This window comes from Microplitis demolitor, chromosome 2 (genome assembly GCF_026212275.2).
Source record: "Microplitis demolitor isolate Queensland-Clemson2020A chromosome 2, iyMicDemo2.1a, whole genome shotgun sequence".
In the NCBI taxonomy this organism is placed as follows: Eukaryota; Metazoa; Arthropoda; class Insecta; order Hymenoptera; family Braconidae; genus Microplitis; species Microplitis demolitor.
The window spans coordinates 8,681,355-8,704,053 of NC_068546.1; the positions used below are offsets into that span (position 1 = coordinate 8,681,355).

Below are 22,699 nucleotides of genomic sequence, written 5' to 3' on the forward strand. Positions count from 1 at the left end.
TTTTTCTAAGATTACATAAAAACCGCTAGTGCTACAAAATTTTATAGATCTACACTAAAAAGTAGACCTTCGGAGCTACAATTTTCTTTTTTACATTTTTTGTACGGTCATTTCTCTCAAAGTTACGGCCTGTTAAAAATCACCCAAAAATTTGGAATTTTTTTTTGATTTTTTTTTTTAATTTTTTCCAGTAGTGTATGTATATATATATATATATATATATATATATATATATATATATATATATATATATATATATATATATATATATATCCTGCTCATCTCAGTTTTTTATTTTTTCTTTATTCCAATAGAAAAAAATTTATACCCTATCATTAATTGATTGTTCAGAAAAAATTTTTTCAAGAATTTTGTAGAAAATTTAATGCTCCTCAAAAAAGGTATCTTATATTTTTTCCGTGAACCTCACCATTTGAATGATATTGAAGATTTAAGTTTGATTCTTCTAAGACAAATTTCACTTTTGTTTATTAATTTTGTAACTCGACAATAAATGACTATTATAAAATGCACAATACAAATTTTTGTAGGAAATTAAATGCTCTATAAAAATGGGGTCTTATGTTTTGGCGATGAAATTCAGCGTTCAAAAGATATTTATCAAAGTTTCATGTTTACTGATTTCAAAAGTTTTTGATTAGATATTTGAAAAATTTCAATGTAATTTATGAATTCCATACGGTTTTCATTTTTTGTTATTAATATAAGTATTATTCGATTTTTATTTTTAACATTTTTGCAAATTTGTTTTCAATAATTAAATAATAACTAAACTAAAGTAAACTAAACTAAAATAACTAAATAGTAATTAAACATTCTATTTTTAATCATTAGAAATTGAATCATGTTGTTTTTTTTCAATAACGTCTTCAAAACGTCGTTAAGAATTTTTCCAATATAGCTGGATTTTGTCCTAGGGAAAATTTCTTCTCTACGAAGAGTAATTTCGATTTTTATGACAAGTTCTTAAACTTTTCTGTAAACCTCACCATTTGAATGTTATTGAAGATTTAAGTTTGATTATTTTAAGACAAATTTCATTTTTGTTTATGAATTTTATAACTCAACAATAAAAGACTATATTATAAAATGTGCAATACAAATTTTGTGTAGGGAATTAAATGCTCTATGAAAATGGGGTCTTACGTTTTGGCGATTAAATTAAGGGTAAATTTTTCCAAAAGTTGAAAATTAAATTGAAATTTTTCGAATATCTAATTAAAAACTTTCGAAATCAGTAAATATGAAAGTTTGATGATAAATATTATTTGAACCCTTAATTTAATCGCCAAAACGTAAGACCCCATTTTCATAGAGCATTTAATTCCCTACACAAAATTTGTATTGCGCATTTTATAATATAGTCTTTTATTGTTGAGTTATAAAATTCATAAACAAAAATAAAATTTGTCTTAAAATAATCAAACTTAAATCTTCAATAACATCCAAATGGTGAGGTTTACAGAAAAGTTTAAGAACTTGTCATAAAAATCGAAATTACTCTTCGTAGAGAAGAAATTTTCCCTAGGACAAAATCCAGCTATATTGGGAAAATTCTTAACGACGTTTTGAAGACGTTATTGAAAAAAAACAACATGATTTGATTTCTAATGATTAAAAATAAAATGTTTAATTATTATTTAGTTATTTTAGTTTAGTTATTTTAGTTTAGTTTACTTTAGTTTAGTTATTATTTAATTATTGAAAACAAATTTGCAAAAACGTTAAAAATAAAAATCGAATAATACTTATATTAATAACAAAAAATGAAAACCGTATGGAATTCATAAATTACATTGAAATTTTTCAAATATCTAATCAAAAACTTTTGAAATCAGTAAACATGAAACTTTGATAAATATCTTTTGAACGCTGAATTTCATCGCCAAAACATAAGACCCCATTTTTATAGAGCATTTAATTTCCTACAAAAATTTGTATCGTGCATTTTATAATAGTCATTTATTGTCGAGTTACAAAATTAATAAACAAAAGTGAAATTTGTCTTAGAAGAATCAAACTTAAATCTTCAATATCATTCAAATGGTGAGGTTCACGGAAAAAATATAAGATACCTTTTTTGAGGAGCATTTAATTTTCTACAAAATTCTTGAAAAAATTTTTTCTGAACAATCAATTAATGATAGGGTATAAATTTTTTTCTATTGGAATAAAGAAAAAATAAAAAACTGCGATTAGCAGGATTTTCCTATTAAAATTAAGAGATCATATTTGGTGAGAATTTTTTTAAAGCGTCTAGCAACCCATTTTTTCGTATCGCTTGTAAGAAAAAAAAAATATTTGATTTTTTTCACCCACCCTAATGTGTATTGAACCAATAGTTTGTAAACAATTCTCAAATTAAACCGATTGTTCGAGAGATTTTTAATAGTGTGAGAACCGGATAAAAGTTTTCCCATGTCTAACCGGTACTTCGAGGATGGTTTTAAGCAATGAAGTCCACCCTGATTAAAAAAAAAATGATTTAATTTATGATAAGTGTATATCTATATATTAGACGATTCAAATAGTTTTAAATCATTTCATATAATTTCTTTAAATGGAGGCGGTTATTATAATACTGTTCTAAAAAAAGTGTTGCAAGTGCCATAAGGGCGTATTTCAGCAAATTCTACCGTTTTAAAGTTATGAGAGCATACGAAAAAATCGTTAATATCTAATAATACGTTTTCCCTTGAAAAGTATGAATATCAGTATTTCTACTAAGCTTACGCATTTTCATTTTTTTATACTTCCTTATAGTAATGATTGCCATAAAACAAGTGTAAAAAATTTGTTTCCTAGAATCATGCTTTTTGATATCTAAAAAAAGCATAATCTAGAAAAATAATGTTTTTCGATTCTGAGTTATTTTCTCAAGACTACACATAAAATTAAGAAATTTTTTTTTTTTAGATTTATGTTAATGGATCATCAATTAGATTTTTCAACCTGAATACGTTCAATTTTTTTTTTTTCTTTAGAATTTCTTTTCGCACGTAAAGTATGAACGATTTTGACAGTTTGGACCTGTAATCTTAGTAATGGTTGTATATAAGGAAATTTTCAGCCAGCCCTTAAACAATCGAAATGTCCTCAAACTATCGGTTTAATTGGAGAATGGTCCTCAAACTATCGGTTTAATACACATAGTTGATATATCAAATTCAAGTTTGTTAGTGAAAAATTAGTTTTTTCGTGTTATAGAAAAAAAACAGTTTTTTATGTTTTTTTGGGATATTTTTTCCAGTTATTTTATTTCAGATATTTTGTCGTGACACCACTAACGTTCGGATGTGAGTTAAAACTGATCTAAATCCTTGTTTTGATCACTGACATTAATTTCTGCTTCAATACATTTATTAAATTGAACATAATTTTCAATAGTAGTGACATATATAGGAATTAATACTCAAAATTCTGGAGCAACGTTTGAAAAGTTATGTTTACAACTGGAAATTCTATGATAATATTGAATTGAAAAATAGAAAATATTGCTGTTACAAGAAAAAAAATTATATATACAGTTTAATGTGAGAAAATTTCTTGACCTTGACAAGTCTGTTATAAAGCACAACCTCACCACTTCACGTTCAAGGCGTGCAAAATTTAGGAAATAGAAAAGTCCAAATTTCAGTAAAGTAATTTTTGAAATTTTGAAAGTTTGTGAGCAACCCTTCGAATATTTTTTAGTAAGATGATTTTTTGAAAAAGTACTTGAAACATCTTAGACTAACAAATTTTTTAGCTCTTCGAACTCAAAAAATGCGTAGACCTGAAAAAAATTATTTTTGCTGAATAAAAGTAATTTTAGAACGACGATATCTTTGGAGCGTTCAATCCTCTACAAAACTTTATTCTAAATTTATCTGTACAATAAGCCATTTCCGAGATATAAAATTCAAAACTTAAAATTTTTTTTTCCTATAATATTTTGAAGGGAAATCAAAAATCACCATGAGGCACCTCTTGATATTAATATTAAAAGCTTAAACTTTACCATCAGTTTTTTTTCAGCATCTTTAACAATATTTTCACGGCAATTAAAGAAAAAAAAATTAGTTTTTTTTTGGCCTACCCCAATGGACATCCATTTCAAAATATTCGAAATAGCATTCTAGAACCTCGGAACGTCGACACCTGATAAAAACACAATTTCCGAGGACCGGACCGGGACCAGTAATAACTATCATGTTTTTTTAATTTTCAACATCCATAACGAAAAGCTACAAATACTCTGAAATATTATAAAAGGAGATACTATTTTTTAAAATTTAGTCGAAATCCATAACACTTTCTAAGTTAAATAAACTAAATTTGACTAAAATAATAAAATTAAATTAAGCCAACAGTGTGAAATTTCTGATAGTTTGAGCACAAAATCAAAGTTTTCTAAAATCTAACCGATACTGTGAGGACTGTTCTAAACAATGAAGGTTTATACTCTTTTATATATTGTTTTGCAGGTGTCATAAGGGTTTATTTTAGCAAATTCTACCGGCAATTTCTAACAATACGTTTTCCCTTGAAAAGTATAAATATCAGTATTTCTACTAAGCTTACGCATTTTGATTTTTTTTTATACACTCTTATAGTAATGATTGCCATAAAAGAAGTGTAAAAAATTTGTTTCCTAGAATCATGCTTTTTGATATCTAAAAAAAGCATAATCTAGAAAAATAATGTTTTTCGATTCTGAGTTATTTTCTCAAGACTACACATAAAATTAAGAAATTTTTTTTTTTTAGATTTATGTTAATGGATCATCAATTAGATTTTTCAACCTGAATACGTTCAATTTTTTTTTTTTCTTTAGAATTTCTTTTCGCACGTAAAGTATGAACGATTTTGACAGTTTGGACCTGTAATCTTAGTGATGGTTGTATATAAGGAAATTTTCAGCTAGCCCTCAAACTATCGAAATGTCCTCAAACAATCGGTTTAATTGGAGAATGGTCCTCAAACTATCGGTTTAATACACATAGTTGATATATTAAATTCAAGTTTGTTAGTGAAAAATTAGTTTTTTGAAGTTATAGAAAAAACGGCGTTTTTAAAGTTTTTTTTTTGGATCCATTATATATTAACGCTCTGATTGAAGTCAAAATTGATTCAAATCTTTGTTTTGATCAGTTACATCGATTTGTGCCTTAAAACATTTATTTTATTGAACATAATTGGGAATCAAAATTTGAACAACGCTCGTTCATTAATGATTTCTGTCTTTAAAATTTTGGAACTTAAGCATAAACGTAACTTGTTTGAGCTTAAAAAGCTCATAAAAAATAATCGCATGCAAGAGTATTTTTGAGCTCATAGAATACGCAAATGTACTCACACCAACGTTTTATCACGTTATAAAGTTTCAAACTTCCATAACTTGTATAAGATTTTATAAAATTTCATATTCTTATAAAAAAACCTATAATTTTATAAATAAAGGATGCAATCTATAATAAATGAATACAACATGTTATATAGTTTTAAGAATTATACAGTATTTCATAAGACTCCATTAAATTTTGCAAACTATAAATTTTGTGCAGCCAAGTTTTACTAAATAGTATAAGAGTTCATAGAATTTTACTGAACTCTGAATTATTTTACGAACCTTTATAATATATCAACGAATTATTATTATACAATTGAATTTGAATTTTATTACATTTTATGAAATTTTACAAAACTCTTTCAAATTTCGCAAAACCACATTAAATTTCGTGAAACTCCATAAAATATTACAAAACTATAAAATTTTTCATGAAATCATTTTCTTTAATACAGGATTCAAACTTATATGTAATTCTACAAATAGTTATAAAATTTAGAATAATACTTTAAAACTTTATGGAATTTGACTAAATTTCATAGGATATCATATATTTCGTATATGAAGATATTAAGTAATTTTATATATTCATGAAATTTCATGAAATTTTATAAAACTATATGAAATTATAAGAATTTTTATAGAATTTTATGAAATATTAGAAAATCGTCATCTTGAGACAGAATTTGAATGGCACAAAATTTTTCCAAAGCTTATAAAATAGAATGAATGTGCATTAGGGTGGGCCAAAAAAATAACTAATTTCTTTTTCTTTAGTTACCGTCAAAATATCGTTCAAGATGATAAAAGAAAATTCTGATTAAGTTTGAGCCATTTATATTAATATTAAGAGGTGCTAATTTGTGATATTCGATTTTCCGTTTAAATAACATGAAAAAAAAATTTAATCTTGCAATTTTATGCCTCGGCAACGGCTCATTGTACAGATAAGCTCAAGATACTTTTTTGTAGGAAATTAAACGCTCCATAAAAAAAGTCTTATCATTTTTTGATAAATCCATCTGCTCAAAAGTTATTAGATCTTAAAATCAAATTAATAGTAAATTTTGAGATCTTTTTATTTCCCCAGCAAAACTACCAGACTTATAATTAATTATCATGAGATCCTTTTTCTAGATAATTGTATTCCCTACAAATTATCTTTCACAAAGTTTATTAAAATTCCGCATAACTTCCTAGTTATTTTCATCTTAATGTCAAGCTCTTGAGAAAAGTAGTGATCTGATCGATTTCATGAGTTTGACAATAAAACGAAAACATCTAGAAAACAGTGTAGAATCCAAAAAAACTTTATTTGGAATAATTTATAGGGAATAAAATCATCTAGAAAAATGATCTCATGATATTTTATTATAAGTCTGATAGTTTTGCTGGGAAAATAAAAAGATCTCGAACTTAATATCAATTTGACTCTAAGATCTAATAACTTATAAGCAGATGGATTTATCAAAGAATGATAAGACACTTTTTTTATAGAACGCTTAATTTCCTACCAAAATCCATTCAAAAATTTTGCAGGTTTTTTGTCACCTCTTTTCCAATTTAGAAAAAAATTTTTTGCTTTTTATTCTGATTTTTTAAGATGTTGAATAGATTCGAGAAAAAAAAATCGGTCTATCAGTTGACCCTGCGGGTCAGCCCCACAACTTCCCGCTGTTTTCGAGCTCCATGAGCCGCGTCGAATAACACCTTAACGATCGAAATCGATTCATCTGTTCAAGAGTTTTAGATATTTACATACGTACGTACGTACAGACATACATACACTCGGACATCATCGTGAAATTCGTCAGGATAGCTTCCTAGAACCTTAAAATGTCAAAATCTGGTAGAAATGCGGATTTCAAAAATCGGACCGAAACCAATATTTTTTCGAATTTTTTAAAATTGTCAATTTTGTTAACGGGAAGTTAAAAAATCGTTAACGCTCTTATGTGGCTCCCAGCACCTATACCGATGTTATGTCCGACTATTATTTAGTAAATTATTTTGGTTGCGTGGATTAGGCGTTCGGACTAACCAATGCAATTTTCGGCTCAAATGTTTAGTTCAAGCCTTAATTTATTTATTTTGGGATACGTTTCGATGTGGATATTCTTTCATCTCTATTTCGATAAAAACAGAGTTATCTTTATAGGTATATGAAGATCAAAAATGCGCGGATCAATACATACGATTTTTAACTTGATAGCTTCCTTATTTCCTCTTAAACTTTTGAGGCTGATTGGAAAAGTTATTAGAGTAGAAAGGAAATGAAGTCAATTATTATTACCTTACCTTTAGTGTTGAGGTATAAATTTATATTTTTCCTTGCGCTAGTTCCCGTGTTGTAGACCCTTGAATTGGCTACTAGATCTCGGTGCCAGCAATCTCCTGATGAGGGTGGGGTGAAGACTTATTGCTTAACTTATTTGATGAATAATACACGAAATTTATTATCACTTATGTTTTTTTTTCTTTATTTCAAAACCCCAATTTTAATTTGGCAATAAAAACTCCTTTAATTTTTCTTTAAAGAAAATAGAGCTAATACTCTTTAAAGGGATATCTTTATTACCTTATACATTAATTAATTACACTCCAAATTTTTAAGTTTGATTTTTCGGATATAATAATTTTCGCAAATTTTCTATTAACACTTATCACTCACAACCAATAAAACTTTTATTATTATTTATTATTTTTTTTTTTATTTATATTTTTTATCTCTTTCGATACAGAAATTTTTATTTTATATTGAACTAAAAGAACAATTCCTTTATTTTCCTTCGCAGGAAATAGATACAGTGCTCTTTAACGGGAATTGGTTTTTTTTTCTTTGAACATTTATTTAATATTTATTTTTGGTTATACTTGTTTCCGCGATGCGTGATTATTATTATTTTATATATATATATATATATATATATATATATATATATATATATATATATATATATATATACTAGCCGCTACCCGTGGCTTCGCACACGTAAGTTCTACAATACATATATTACTATTATAATAAGATTTGCTAAATAATTCAAGTAAATATATATATATATATATATATATATATATATATATATATACATATGTATGTATGTGTATGTTATTTTATGTTCTTTGAGCTTATTTCGATTCATTTTCAAGTATTATGTTTCCTATAATCATCATAGTCAGTTTCATTATTATAATTATACTAAAATCATGTCAATAGCAATTAAAATATTTTTATGAACAATTAATTATCACATAACGTAATTCTTATTAAATCAATTATTTTTTAATTAAACTTTTGTCATCGAATCTTTTTCCATTTCCTCTAAGATTTTATTACTAACTGTAGCTTCCACCATATCTATATCAAATATCAAATGTTTATATTATGATAGCGATTAATTAATTCCTTGATTAAAAGAAACGATTCAAAATAATTCAACACGATTTAATCTTAATGCTATATAGATACATATTTATTATTGAGTAAATCGCTTTGTTTAATCAGGATTAGTTCTTATTATTTTATCAATATATTATTACTTTTTTTTATCCAATCATTTTTTAATTTTTTTTGTTTTTCTAATCTTTTTTTTTTTTCTTCAATTTTAATTATCAGTTCGCCAAATTCTTCGAATGATAGTAATGTCCTACATAGGGCATCCGTGTATGATATCTATTATTTAAAAATTAGTAGTTAATAGAGTAGTTATTATAATAATATTTAAGATTACAAATAATATTTTAAATGATAGCAACTTTTCTCGCATCCTCGAAAGCTTTCCCAGTGGACTCAGACACGCCTTCATGAAACCCTACATTTTCATGAAATCTTCCAGATTTGAGAAGAACTCTTACCACCGTCGAACATCCAACATAAACAATTTTATTATTTTCATTTACAAAATCTAAATAATAAATTAAAAAATTTTAATTTATAAATAATTTTTAGATGAATAAAAAAAACTATCAATTACAGTTATTTCAAAAGCAAAATATTACCAATTGTTTGATCAATTATTTCATGAGCCCAATTATCTCTACTGAATAATTTATTTGCTTGTTCCAAAAAAAATTCTAAGTCATAGTGATTTACCGCCATTTTTTTCAGTTCAAAATTATTATATTGAACCAATATTTTATGTTGATAATACTATATGAATTAGTAAATAAAAATAATTGAAATGTGATAAATAAATTTTATGAAAACGTGAAGTTAGCTAATTAAAGTAATTAAAAAAAAAAAACTGTTTATTTACTAAATTATATTTTCATAACGTCTATCACACATAAAAGAATTAACAAAATAATTTTGTGCATCTGGAAATAATTATAATAAATGAATAAAATCTTATAAAATAAAATTTAAATTTAAAAACTAATTTATTTAAAACAAAATGATGAAGCAATATAATATTGATTTTTCTAAAACCGATCCTTATGGAATTATTTATCCTAGAAAAAAGAGAAGGTAACCATATATATACAATAATAAAATTTATGTTTATATTATGATGTATATTTTACATGTATATATATATATATATATTGATAAATATATATATATATATATATATATATATATATATATATATATATATATATATATATATATATATATATATATATATATATATATATATATATATATATATATATATATATATATATATATATATATATTGTGACCGCGGATTAGCTCGACTGGAATCCGTCAGTTGAACTATCCCCGCACAATCTCGTTGACGTACCTGATTCGGCTGCTGCAGTTGTTGGGCGCCAGGTGATGTCTCAATCACCGAATTCGATACTCGGACGCAGGCGGCTCAGGGTGGCGGATCGGGAATAGGGTAGGCACTTACAATTATCGTCAAATAACTTACAGTCAACTAGACAATTCTATAGTATATTTAACATCAAGTAAATTAATATAACAAATCGATGACAATTAAACCTCGGTAGTATTGCTCGACTGACTTGACACTCTAGTCAATTCTTATTGTAATCTAGCCGGGTTCGGCAAGTGACTCGATATAAGGTAAACAACTACAAATTTTACGATCACAACGCACTGACTTATGCTATTTATTCTAATGACTCGAAATAATTAGGGTAACAACACGTAAACTCCGGGTATCCCGCGATTCGCAACTTAGCGGCCAAGTGATGTCAATTCCCTTGACTTAACACCCGTCGGTAAATCGGATTACTATGTTAATTAACGTCCAAATGTTTACTTAAACTACTAGGCTGATAACGGTTATTCTACTCAGAATACAAAGAATCGGAACGGCAAATAACGAGACTCGCAATGCGCGGTAAACAACTATTCACTAAGGTAATTCACAAGTAATCATATCAATTTAAAAAAAAAGAAAACAACAGAACAATTGTACCAGCGGGATAAGTCGAGTTGTGAACGCCTGACCCACTATAAGATCTAAATCTGTTGGGTTACACCACTCTTCGGCTTCAACTCGAGTTATCCCTCGAAACAAATTTGGTAGACTCGCTCACCGGTCGATGATCTTGAAGTCCTGCTTCCTCGTGGCTCCACGTGGTCACTAGGGTTAATTGGCTGGCCGGCAACGACGTCAAAATACTTCCGCCAAAAAACCGGAAAACTCCACCCAACAATTAAACTCGTTCTGCAGTCCTGGTGTGGCGACCAGGATTAATCGTCAACAACCCGAATTTATTTTCCGAAGTCGAAGTATTTGTAAAAAAAATTAGTCACAAGCAATTTTTAGTACTCGAAGCACGTGTCAGTTAACTCGAGGTACGATCCAGAATGGCGTCGTCTGTTTTTCTTTTTAGGTTCCCGCCTTTAGTTCCGGGCTTCCTCACTTGGCGGCGCGTCGATACGGCCTCAACCAGGCAGTCATCTCCATTGTGACGGTCAGTTTCAACTTCCACTGAGACGGTCGGTCACTTCAATGTCACTCAGGTTTTTCGGGTAATTACTCGATACATGCCACTATCTGCTGTGAATTCATTTGCTCTAGCTGTTCGTGTGCCTTAACTAGGCTGTTCGAAGATGTTAGTCGTCCAGCAGGCGAAAGCACGATCCGCGGTCAACTTCGGACATTTCCGCTAGCGGTAATTTCCAGAGGTCGTCATTCGGCTGAGACTAGCTGCTAACTCCTTGGGCCGTGCGATGACGGTCCGCGACTCAACCATTTCCTCTTGGGCTCTGGTGACCCGCAAACGAGTACCTATCTTACAGCTAATAAGACCAACTTAAACTACCTTAATTCCTAATTACTTGATACTATTATAACTAGGACTAATTTTGCGAGTCTCGGATCTTTCTCGTACCACGCTGCCAACTGAACGAATTAATTACTTAAAGCGACGCGGGAAAGTCATTCAAACGTCGGGATCGGCCAAGTCAAAATACGATAGCTGTCACAATAAATATAACCTTACATTATTAAACAATAATGTAGGAATAATAATAAAAAAATAATTACAGATTATTAAGTAAAGTAACCACGTGTCGGCGTCGAATTCTGTAGTGAAATTTTAAAAATGTCACAACACCCCTCCCCAGACGTCGACACGGGGAACCAGTCTTAATTTATCTCGATCACTGGTACTTTGGACGAACACACCCTTCACCTTCCGGATGCTGTAACCAACCACTAAGATTACCCATCACCACATAAGTAATATCAACAATAACGTAACACCAACAATACCAAAATAATTACTTTTATTAGTATTATCCGTCTTCTCGGTCTGTACTACATACTATCTGAGATCGGCTTACATACTATTACCCAACAGGGTGTACACGCCGTTATCGGCTATCATAACATTAACAAAGAAGAAAAAAAAATAATGATAAGGTAAGAAAATACAAAATAAAAAAAATAAATGCCATGTATATGGCTGTCGAAGTGACACCTCGGGGTTCCGTCCCTCTGGGTTACTTGAGCCCGTACAGCTTCGGGTTGCAGTAAGGGCACTCTTCTGTTCTGACCCCCTGTTGGTTACAACTGCCACAACGGGTTCCCCGCCGAAACGGACAGACTCGCGCCGAATGGTCCAAGCTGCAGTTCGGACACAGCGCGTACCGAGTACGGGGAAAACTCGGGTTCTCTTTAAGTTGCCGAGCTAACTTCTCCGCATTCTGCCGGGATAGCTTCGGTGGCACGTCGGGCAGGACCATTGGCGGAGGATGGCTGATTATCAGCTCGACTGCCTCCAATACTTGGTCCCGATAATGTTTCCGGTATAGTCCACACTCTGGACAAGGGTATGGCGCCGGAATCGGTCTTGGCCAGCCTCGTGTGGGCATGGCCGCAGCGCGCAATTTAGCCAGCGCACGGTCCCGTGCCGATGGCCTTGGCGGTGGTGATGGTCGGATGGCAATGACTCCCATGCGCCGGTACCGGTCTTCATACTCCTCGGCGATGGCGGCATTAACCGCGGAAGGGTCCTGGAGTTGCATCCGTTGCAACACTGCCCTGAGATCGACAGGCTCCATCATTAATCTGTAAATAAACCCGTAACCAACGTTCATGCAATTAATACACACAACAGTCACCATCACACGTGCAACTCGAGCCTCGCTATTCATCTAATCCGTCATCGCTATCCGGTCTGCGAACTAATTTTAGTTCTTTAACGTGTTGTCGACCTGCGGGTCGGCCTCGAGCATCGGTTAGCTCGTATACGACGGGTGAAACCACGTTTGATACCGTATACACTTCGGTCGAGAATTTTCGTGCTAATTTTGATGAGAACCGTTCCGCACCGCGGGATAAAACGTGTTGTCGGACACGTACCTGATCACCTACGGCAAATCGGACATCCCGGTGATGTCGGTTATAATATCGGGCCTGTCGTTCGAAGCAACGACCTAAATTATCCGCAATCAAGTCGTGTAGTTGCGAGAGTCGGTTAATTCGATTTAACCACGCGTCGGTATCCGGACACGGAATGTCCGGAGCGCCTTCTAGCATACGTCGATAATACTTCGGGGCCTTCGGTTGCCATCCATAGTTCAGCATAGCCGGTGATACGTGTAATGAACTATGAACCGCGGTATTGTACGCATGGCGAAACTCGTGGACATGCTCGTCCCATAAACGGTGATCTAATTCAACGAACGATATAATCATAGTCTTTAAGACCCGATTAACCCGTTCTACGGGGTTTGCCTGAGCATGGTACGGTGGAATTCGGGAATGGCGAACGCCATACGCTGCAGCGACTTCTTCCATTAATTTATTCGTAAATTCCGTACCGTTGTCGGTCAGCAATACTTCCGGACACCGGAATCGGTGAACGATTAATTTATCGAACTCACGAATGATATTCGGCCCGTCCGCCTTCTTCAGAGGTACCAATTCGATCCATTTCGTGAACAAGTCCTGAAATACGAGCATGTATTTATGATTGGATTTACTAAGTGGAAATTCCATGCAGTCCGCTGCAACTACCGTCCACGGTGTCGTTACTACTCGTCGTCTCATTAATCCTGCGGGTTGTTGTTGCGATACTTTCGATGTCTGACATACTTCACAATCACTGACGAATTTCCGAACGTCCTCGTTCAGGCCTGGCCAATAGTAGTCCACCGCTACTCGATCCACGGTTTTCTCTATGCCCAGGTGACCTGCACGAGGCGGACAGTGATTTTCTTCGATTATGCCCTCGCGTGCGAGTTTCGGTGGTACCAACTTCCACGCATCCAAGTCTTCCATGACTTGGCCGATGAGTGTATTCGGTTGATATTTGTACAATCGGTCGTCCTCCACTCGCCAGTATTTCCATCGGTCGGGTGATTCAAGCACTTCTCGCTTACGTCGGGTATACCAGTCGTCAATTAACTCCGCTGCCGGAATGTCGTCGTCTAACGCCAATGGAGCATCAACCGCTGCGATCGCGGTTATGACCTCGTCGGTTTCTTCATCCTCGTACATACGGGACAACGCATCGGGTACAACATTCAGTGAACCCTTTCGATATTCAATCGGGAACTGATACTCGGCCAGTCGCATTGCCCAGCGACTTAAACGGGGCGTTTTGCTTTTCAAATCACGGAGCCATCTGAGACTGCTGTGGTCCGTTATCACCTTGAACTGATACCCTTCCAAGTACCGTCGGAAATGTTCACATGCCCACAAGACGGCAAGACATTCACGTTCGGTGGCTGAATAGTTCCGTTCAGCTCGGTTCATTACGCGACTCGCATAGGCGACGACTCGTTCTTCGTCTTCGTGCTGTTGGGTCAATACGGCACCCAATCCCGTTGCACTGGCATCGGTCTGCAACACGAACGTTTTCGAATAATCCGGACATGATAAAACCGGAGCCGTTGCTAATGCAACCTTCAATGATTCGAACGCGGACTCTTGTTCCGGACCCCAGTTCCATCGTACTTTCTTGCTCGTGAGGCGTGTTAATGGTTCAGCGATCGTTGCGAAGTTCGGAATAAATCGGCGGTACCACGAAGCCATACCAATGAAACGACGTAGTTTCTTCATGTTAACCGGTCGCGGAAATTCCACCATCGGTTTTATTCGATCTGGGTCAACCAACAGACCCTTTTCATTCACCCGGTAACCCAAGTAACAGACTTCGTTGGTACAGAATTCGCATTTATCGACGTTAATCTTCAGATTGGCCTTCTTCAAAGCGTCGAAGACTTCATTAAGAACTTCGAGATGTTCTTGGAACGTTTCGGTAACAATAATCAGGTCGTCAAGATAACCGAATCCCCGTAGGCCACGTCTCTGGCCTAACATGGTGTCAATGAGCCGTTGAAAGTGTGGTGGCGCACCGGCCAGTCCAAATGGCATGCCGACATATTGGAACATCCCTCTTCCTGGTACACAAAACGCGGTATATTCCCGACTATCGGGATCCAGTTTTACCTGGTGGTATGCGTGTTTTAAATCGATCTTTGAGATGAATTTGGCACCACTCAATTGGTCCAAAATCCAGGTCATTAACGGTAGGGGGTATGCACATGGTTTCGAGATTTCGTTCAAGCGTCGGAAATCCAAACACATGCGATACTCTCCGGTCGGTTTCCGGACCATAATGATGGGATTGCACCATCCGCTGGTTGACGGTTCAATTATGCCCGCCGCGAGTAGTTCGTCGACTTGTCGGCACATTTCCTGTTCGATGATCGGTGAAGTCGGATAATTCCGTTGTCGGATTGGCTCATGGCCTTGTACGTCGATTTTATGGGTCATGAGCGTTGTGAACGTCGTTTCACCGGTGTATCGGATATCCGGTAATCGTCGGGTCAAGAGTTCGTCAAGGGCAGCTTTCTGGTCGGGAGATATTTCCATTATAGCGGCGATTTCGGAGTCCGGAAGCCACCTCTTGGCTTGCCAGTCGAATATGTCGGACCCTCGGGTTGACCACCATTTACCGGTCGCTCCCTCGAATCCAATACCGAATGTCTTAATGGCATCCATGCCCAAAATCATGTCGTATGATAAAGTTGGCACTACCCGTATCTCCAGTGGCATTACTGCGTTGTTGATGCCCACTGGTAACGTCAGAACCGAACTCACGGTCATGAGTGACCCATTGGCCACTGCAGCGGTTCCTATCGGCGTTAGGCGCACTCGGGTGCCCAATTTACGTACCCATTCGTGCTCGTATATCTCTCGAATACACGTTATGGTCGCACCGGTGTCTAATAAGGCGTTCATCGTAACGTTTCCAATCGTAACCGGTATGTACAGTCGTTTGTCGGTGTCTTTAGTCTGCACGGGGCAAACTTCTTCAGCCACTTCACGTAGCGTTCGTTGTTTATCGTCCGGCGTGGCGCTTCTTTTGGACCGTTTGATTCGTTGACTCGGGTTCAGGGTTGTCGCTAGCCGTGTTACCGGTGGTATAGCGTCGGGTACTTGATCACTCACATGTGGTTCGATGTCGATGGCGAATATGTCGGGTAGCGGAACGTTTTCGTGTTGTACTTCTCGTACAACCGACCTCAAGGTCCGTTCCTCGCCGGTGATCAGCGTTGGACCTATTGTGGCTGACCCCCCTGGGCGTTTCCCGATTGAGCTTGCTGCCAATGGGCACAACTCAGGCAACCGGGTGTAACTGCATCCTCGGTTCCGCAACTGCGACAGTAATTATCCCGTAACGGGATCGGACACGTAGCTTGTCCGTGACCTTCCCGTTTACAATTGAAACATTTACCTCGCCGTTCCATGGCAATGGTAAACGGCCGGGGTGTATTAAATCGACGCAATACCGGTGGCTGATTTCCCGATCTCGGTAGGTCGCGCGCATATCTCGTCAGTCGATCTTGGTTCGGACGGTCTTGATCCCGGTTTCGGGGTGGCGATGTCGATGCACGGCTGTTCGGGTTGTTCGGTGGGGACCCATTGCGTGGGCTCTGCTGCGTAAGCGCGGCGACATAGGACTTGGAGGCCTTTTTCTGGGTCGTATTGTCGTATCGTTCCGGATGATACGCAAACTCGGGTACCACACTTTCATTCGGTGGCACAGGTACTCTCGGTTGACGTCGGTTTCGGGGACTGTCAAACTCGCCCACTAATTCATACAAGTGATCAAACGACAGAAAATCACCTCGCCGGATCACGGCGTGATAATCAGATCTTAGCCCGTTGAAGGCGAAGTCCAACTGGAATTTAAGGGGCATCGGATCGGATACGCGAGCCCACATGGCTAATACAGCGTCCAGATAGTCCAATCCAGACTCCAACGGACCCTGGGTGCGATTAACGGCTTCCCCCAATATTCTGCATTCCACAGCAGGTTCACCAAATCGTTTTCGGAGCTCGTAGCAGAACTGGTCATAGTTGCCAATCCTGTATTTCTTATGTGACCACCACGTTTTGGCCACACCGGAAAACAGTATCGGTACACACGCGAGCACATCGGCATCACTCAAGCCACAGGTGTCTCGGCATTCTTCCAGCCGACTTAGAAATGTTTCCACCCGGTCTGATGCCAGCCCAGAGAACTTAATATTCCATTTAGCCACTCGTTCATACATCCCAGGTTGGTAATGTACCTCTCCCACACGTAAGGTCGTCGTCTGCTGGTGATGGTGATGTTCCGGGCGATTAATCGGAGATACGAACGGATGATACTCCGGTAGTGGTCGAGGTTGGAACGCCACGTGTGTCGAATTTGCCGCTGGTGGCCCGTTTCCTTGTGGCATCGGACGTGGCGGGCTCACTATCGGTTGGTTCAGGGGGCCGGTAGGTAACCCCGTGGCCATCACAGGTCCCATAGTAACCGTACGAGGCGGTACGCGGTCAGTATGAGCTGTATTGATCATTAATAACCCAGAAGGGGTATTTGTGACGGTCGTAATAGGTGTGGTGGTTACCTGTATAGTCGTTACCACCGCTGTTCGATCCAGCCCCCGCACACTGCGCTCATATGCAGCCAATACCTCGCGGTCGGGCAATGGCTGGTCTGCCGGGGTCCAGGGCGTGTCAGGATGTCGTTTCATCCGGAGTGCGCGGTACAGTCGGTCACGGCGGACTTCGTCGGTGCCCAGTGCACATGCGTTCAATGTCAGCAGGAACTCGCGGACCTGCATCGACGACAAGTCGTTGATCCAGTCGTATCCGGACTCGGATAACGCCGAACTTGGCGAGAGACCTTCCTGCTCCCGCAAGGCAGCCGCCGCTGCCTCCTCCTGACGTCGAAGGTCTTCGATTTGTCTGGCCATCTCGCGCTGAGCCACCTCTAACCGAATTCGCTCGGCTGACAGGCTAGCATGTTCAGCAATCATAACCTCAACTGCCGTTTGGGTCGTCTCGTTGAACCCCACTCTTCCCTGGTTACCGGGAGGAGTTGGTAGGTGCGGACCGTGGTGAATTACCACGTGAGGGGTGAGAGGTAGAGTTGGCGTCATCCTCGGCCCCTCTGTCGTTGTCGTTGGGGTGACGTGCCCCTCGTGCGGCTCGCCGTTGTCACTCATGTTCTCAATTTGTGCGAATATTCACGCAAGTAATACAAATTTCGGTTCCGCGGTCGAATTATAGTCGAATCGGAATTTAGCGTCAACCGGCTGTCAAGTTGGGGTCTCCGGTAGTCGATGTCCTACTTAGTAATCCGCACGAAATCTGAAATAAGTAAATTCGCGGTCGGGTATGAACGTCAGGTATTTTGACGTTAACCTGCGGTCAATTTCGGTTTAGTGGATCCGTGCCTTATTACCCTTTCGGGCCCCACGTTGGGCGCCAAAATATATAACGGGTTTTTCACCACCGGGGATCTACCGGAGTGAAGTCCGAGTACACTTACTATTTGACAACCTTGTTCAAAATTTTAAAGTTGGGCGCCAGGTGAGTTTATAATCACCAAATAAATAATTATCAAAACAAAAAAAAAAAATTCGGCTCAGGGTGGTGGATCGGGGAAAGGTCAGGCAGTTAAAATTACGATAAAATAAGTGATCAGAATTAAACAAATTAATCGTATATTCAATAGACAAAATAACTGATCGGTTTCACACAAATTGTCGGTTACACAAACATAATAAATGCCGTTGTCGGCTTGACTCGATATAAACCAAAGTACAACAAAACGTAGTTGATCGGAAACAGTCAGTTTTGCAAAAAAAATAACAGTCAATTGTCGAAAGAAAAAAAAAACTCGTCGTTTATTTCATCAACACACTCGACGTAGTTCTTAACGAAATACTCGACCGGTGACGTCAGAGTCTTTTACATGGCAAGACTCGGCTGCCGCAACGAATGAGGAGGAGATAATCCGTAATTCTCGAAATTGCTCGATTGGAATAAACTAAAATATAAAATAATATTTTATTTCGGTAACGCGTGAAATTTCACTATCATACAGTTAGGACGTACAATCAAGCATTAATTTAATTATTATTTCCACAAATCGCGTTGCACTTGTTCATAAAACCAAATCAATCGGTCGTACACTTGATCAGTCCTCGTGCCGAGGCTTCGGCTTATTCGCTTGTTCACGACGGCGGTTATTTGTAAAAAAAAATTTACTTATCGCAATGAATTGTTCGTTAATCACTCGGATTGTTCTTATAGAACAAAATTCACGTTGTTCAAGAGTCGTAATAAAAATTGTTCGTTTGGTCGGGTCGAATTTCTCGAATCGTAAAACGTGACCGTTCAGTACGGCGTCTAGTCCGGATCTCCCATCACGATCCATGGGTTGGATCAATTAGTCGGTCGAAGTCGAAATTTTCGATTCTAGATGTCACTAAAATTTGCTCATCCGGTAACTATTTCTTATTTGAAATAAATTCAAACCACGAGTCGATGTCGAATTTTCCATCATGTTACAATATATATATATATATATATATATATAAATATATATATTTTACATTTTAGTTTTCGCTTTTTTTTTTTTTTTTTTTTTTTTTATTCAATTCTCATTTACACAACTAAAAATATTTGTTTGATTGGTCAATAAAAATTGATTATAAATAAAATATCTACGTATAGTTATAAAAATGATAATAGCAATAAAATAATATAAACTTTATAAATTTTAGTTTTACCGGGTACGTTTCAATGATTGTTGGGTCAAAAATAATAAATGGAAAAAATAAATTTATCTTTATTATCAATGAAGGTTATAATAATAACTATCAAATAATAGTTAACGATCGACCGTCTGAAATAGAAAATAAGATTTCTTTGAATCAAGTAAATAATTAATAAAATAGTATGTATCTAATATTTTGCAAATTAATAATAGTTAACTTTTTTATGTTGATAAAGGTTCTCAAAATCAAAGATGCATATGCAACATTCAGAATTGATTTTAATTTAGACATTTATCCTCTGTCTCATTTCAATTTTGAAGTCGACAAATTAGCAAATGTTGAAATAACACCCATTTATTTACATACAAATGATTTCCGTCAGCCGTTAAGCAATTTTCAAATTATTGTTGAGACTGAGGAAGATGAATAATTTTTATCTTAAATTATATCAGGTAGATACTTAATACATATATTTAATTATTTCTATTTTAATAATGATGTGGATTGTACGAAAACAATAAAAAAAATAATCAATGAAAATAAAATAATATAAATATTTTAATATTTTAATTATACTTTATACATATAAATTTATGATTATATAAATACATACATATGTATTTATGTAAGTTATGCATACATATATGTTTATATGAGTTGTGTTACTTATAAATAATATTATATCGAAGTTTATATTTCTCAAATATTAATTTATTAATTCAGTACTTCAGTATAGACTACATTACGGGTTTTTTCTCCATTGACACAAACATATACATTTTTATTTGATCTTACTCTTGATAATGATACATATAGTTGTCCATGTGAAAAACAGGGAGTTCGAAGATCTACTCCAGTAATGCTCATCGTTTGTCCTTGAGCTTTGTTTATTGTCATTGTAAAAGAAAGACTGACAGGAAATTGAATGCGTTTGAATTCGAATGGAAAATTATTAGGTATAAGAGGTATGCGAGGAATGAATACACTTTCACCCTTTCCTGATCCAGTTAATATAGTAGCTTCTATAACATTCTTTTGTAATTTTGTGACTCGTAATCTTGTACCATTACAAAGTTGAGGTGGATTTAAATTTCTCAATCAAATTATAGGAGCGCCAATTTTTAATTTAATTGTATGCGATGGAAGTCCTGGTACACTTATTGAATTTAAGAAGTCAACAGTATAGTTTGTTGCGTCATCTGGATTAATCGTGGTATTGATTGATGCATAAACCATCTCATTTGCATCAAACTTATCTATTATAGTATTATTAATACGGACTACCATTTCATTTTTAGGACATAAAATAGCTCTCTCTGATAACCACGAGTCCTCTTTATTTTTAATATCTCTTATACCTGGATATACTTTTTCTATCAAATCTTCTATAGATGGTACTATTGAACATAATTCATCAGGCAGAGATACTTCTCCATTTTCATCGTTTATATTTCCACCCCCTACATCCAACAATAAATTAGAAAATTTTTGAGAAATTGGATCACCTCCTTGATGGACTCGCATGTTTACAGTTAGTGATAGTTTTTTAATATTATTCCATAGATAAGATCGTTTAAGAGATGCATTCACTTCATCAGCTCTTGTACCTCTAGTAATTACCGGTAAAGTCTGACGAAAATCACCGGAAAATAAAAAAGTTATGCCCCCCATTCTTTTTGTATTGTTTCGTAAGTCTTGTAGTGTTCTGTCAACAGCTTCTATTGCTTTCTTGTTGGCCATCGTGCATTCATCCCAGACTATTAAGCATGCATCTCTCATCACTTTTGCTTTATCACTATTCCTAGAGATATTACAAACTGGTGATTCATATCTGTCAATGTCTATCGGTATTTTGAACATGGAATGGGCCGTTTTACCACCAGGTAAAAGGGTTGCTGAGATACCTGAAGATGCTACTGCAAGCGCAATTTTACCACTACCTCTAACTTTAGATAATATCAAATTTATTAAAAACGTTTTTCCTGTGCCCCCAGGTGCATCAATAAAAAACATTTCCCCTTCTAACGTGTCTATGCTATTAATAATTTCATCGTAAATTTTTTTTTGGTCTACATTAATTTTGAATTCATTTTTTTTTACAAAAGCCATCAGTATCGATTTGTCATAACTTGTTTCAGCTAGATATTCTCTGTTTATCTGAAAATTATCATTAATATTCGGTATCGGCATTCCATATTGATCTAAAGGTTTTCCCCCGATAGAAATAATTGTATTTTCTAAGTCTATGAGACAACGATTCTCAAGCTCTTCTTTATGTAAATTTAAATCAATATCAGGAAAACTTCTTATCAATTTTCTTCCATAATCTTCATATAAATATTTTTTATACTTTGTCCATAATTCTTTAGGGTCAGAAGGGCGACAAAATACTACAATAATTGCAAAAAGTTGCCTTAGTTTAAATGGACTATCGGTAACACACGCTTCTTTTAAAGTTTCATCCCAATGGGAGTCATCTTCAATAAGATCAAGAGCTTTGCAAGCTGCTTGATATGATTGATATACCACACCATTAACTGTTCTTATATCTTTAAAAGATGTTGGGCCTCTAATGGTGTGAAGTAATAGACGTAAGAAATAACACTCTGTATTACCAGGATGAATTGTGTATACTCTTCCAATAACGTGTTCTTTAAAAATACCAGGATAACCTTCAACAGGATTTCCTCTTTTCCTCCTCTTGAATACTTTAGATTAATTATCAAATATATAATATGCAGGTACTTCGTCATATAAAAGTGTCTTTGCGAAAATTTCCTCTCGGCATAATTGAAAATAGGCCAATAATGTTGTGTTTTTGGGATTAGTAATTTGATCAATAACATTTT

The 22,699-nt window shown here is 35.3% G+C and overlaps 2 protein-coding genes across 2 annotated transcripts in view; one reads left to right on the forward strand and one right to left on the reverse strand.

Annotated features, from left to right (window-relative positions):
- Positions 1–22,699, forward strand: part of LOC103580540 (voltage-dependent T-type calcium channel subunit alpha-1G-like) — a 253,555-nt gene that overhangs the window by 60,746 nt on the left and 170,110 nt on the right. The window lies entirely within an intron of this gene.
- Positions 9,052–9,581, reverse strand: LOC128669071 (DNA repair protein RAD52 homolog). The gene is made up of 2 exons (XM_053743256.1): positions 9,353–9,581; positions 9,052–9,258 (listed from the first exon to the last, which is right to left on the reverse strand). Exons 1-2 carry the CDS (start codon positions 9,450–9,452, stop codon positions 9,095–9,097), a joined length of 264 nt encoding a protein of 87 aa, XP_053599231.1. The 5' UTR covers positions 9,453–9,581; the 3' UTR covers positions 9,052–9,094.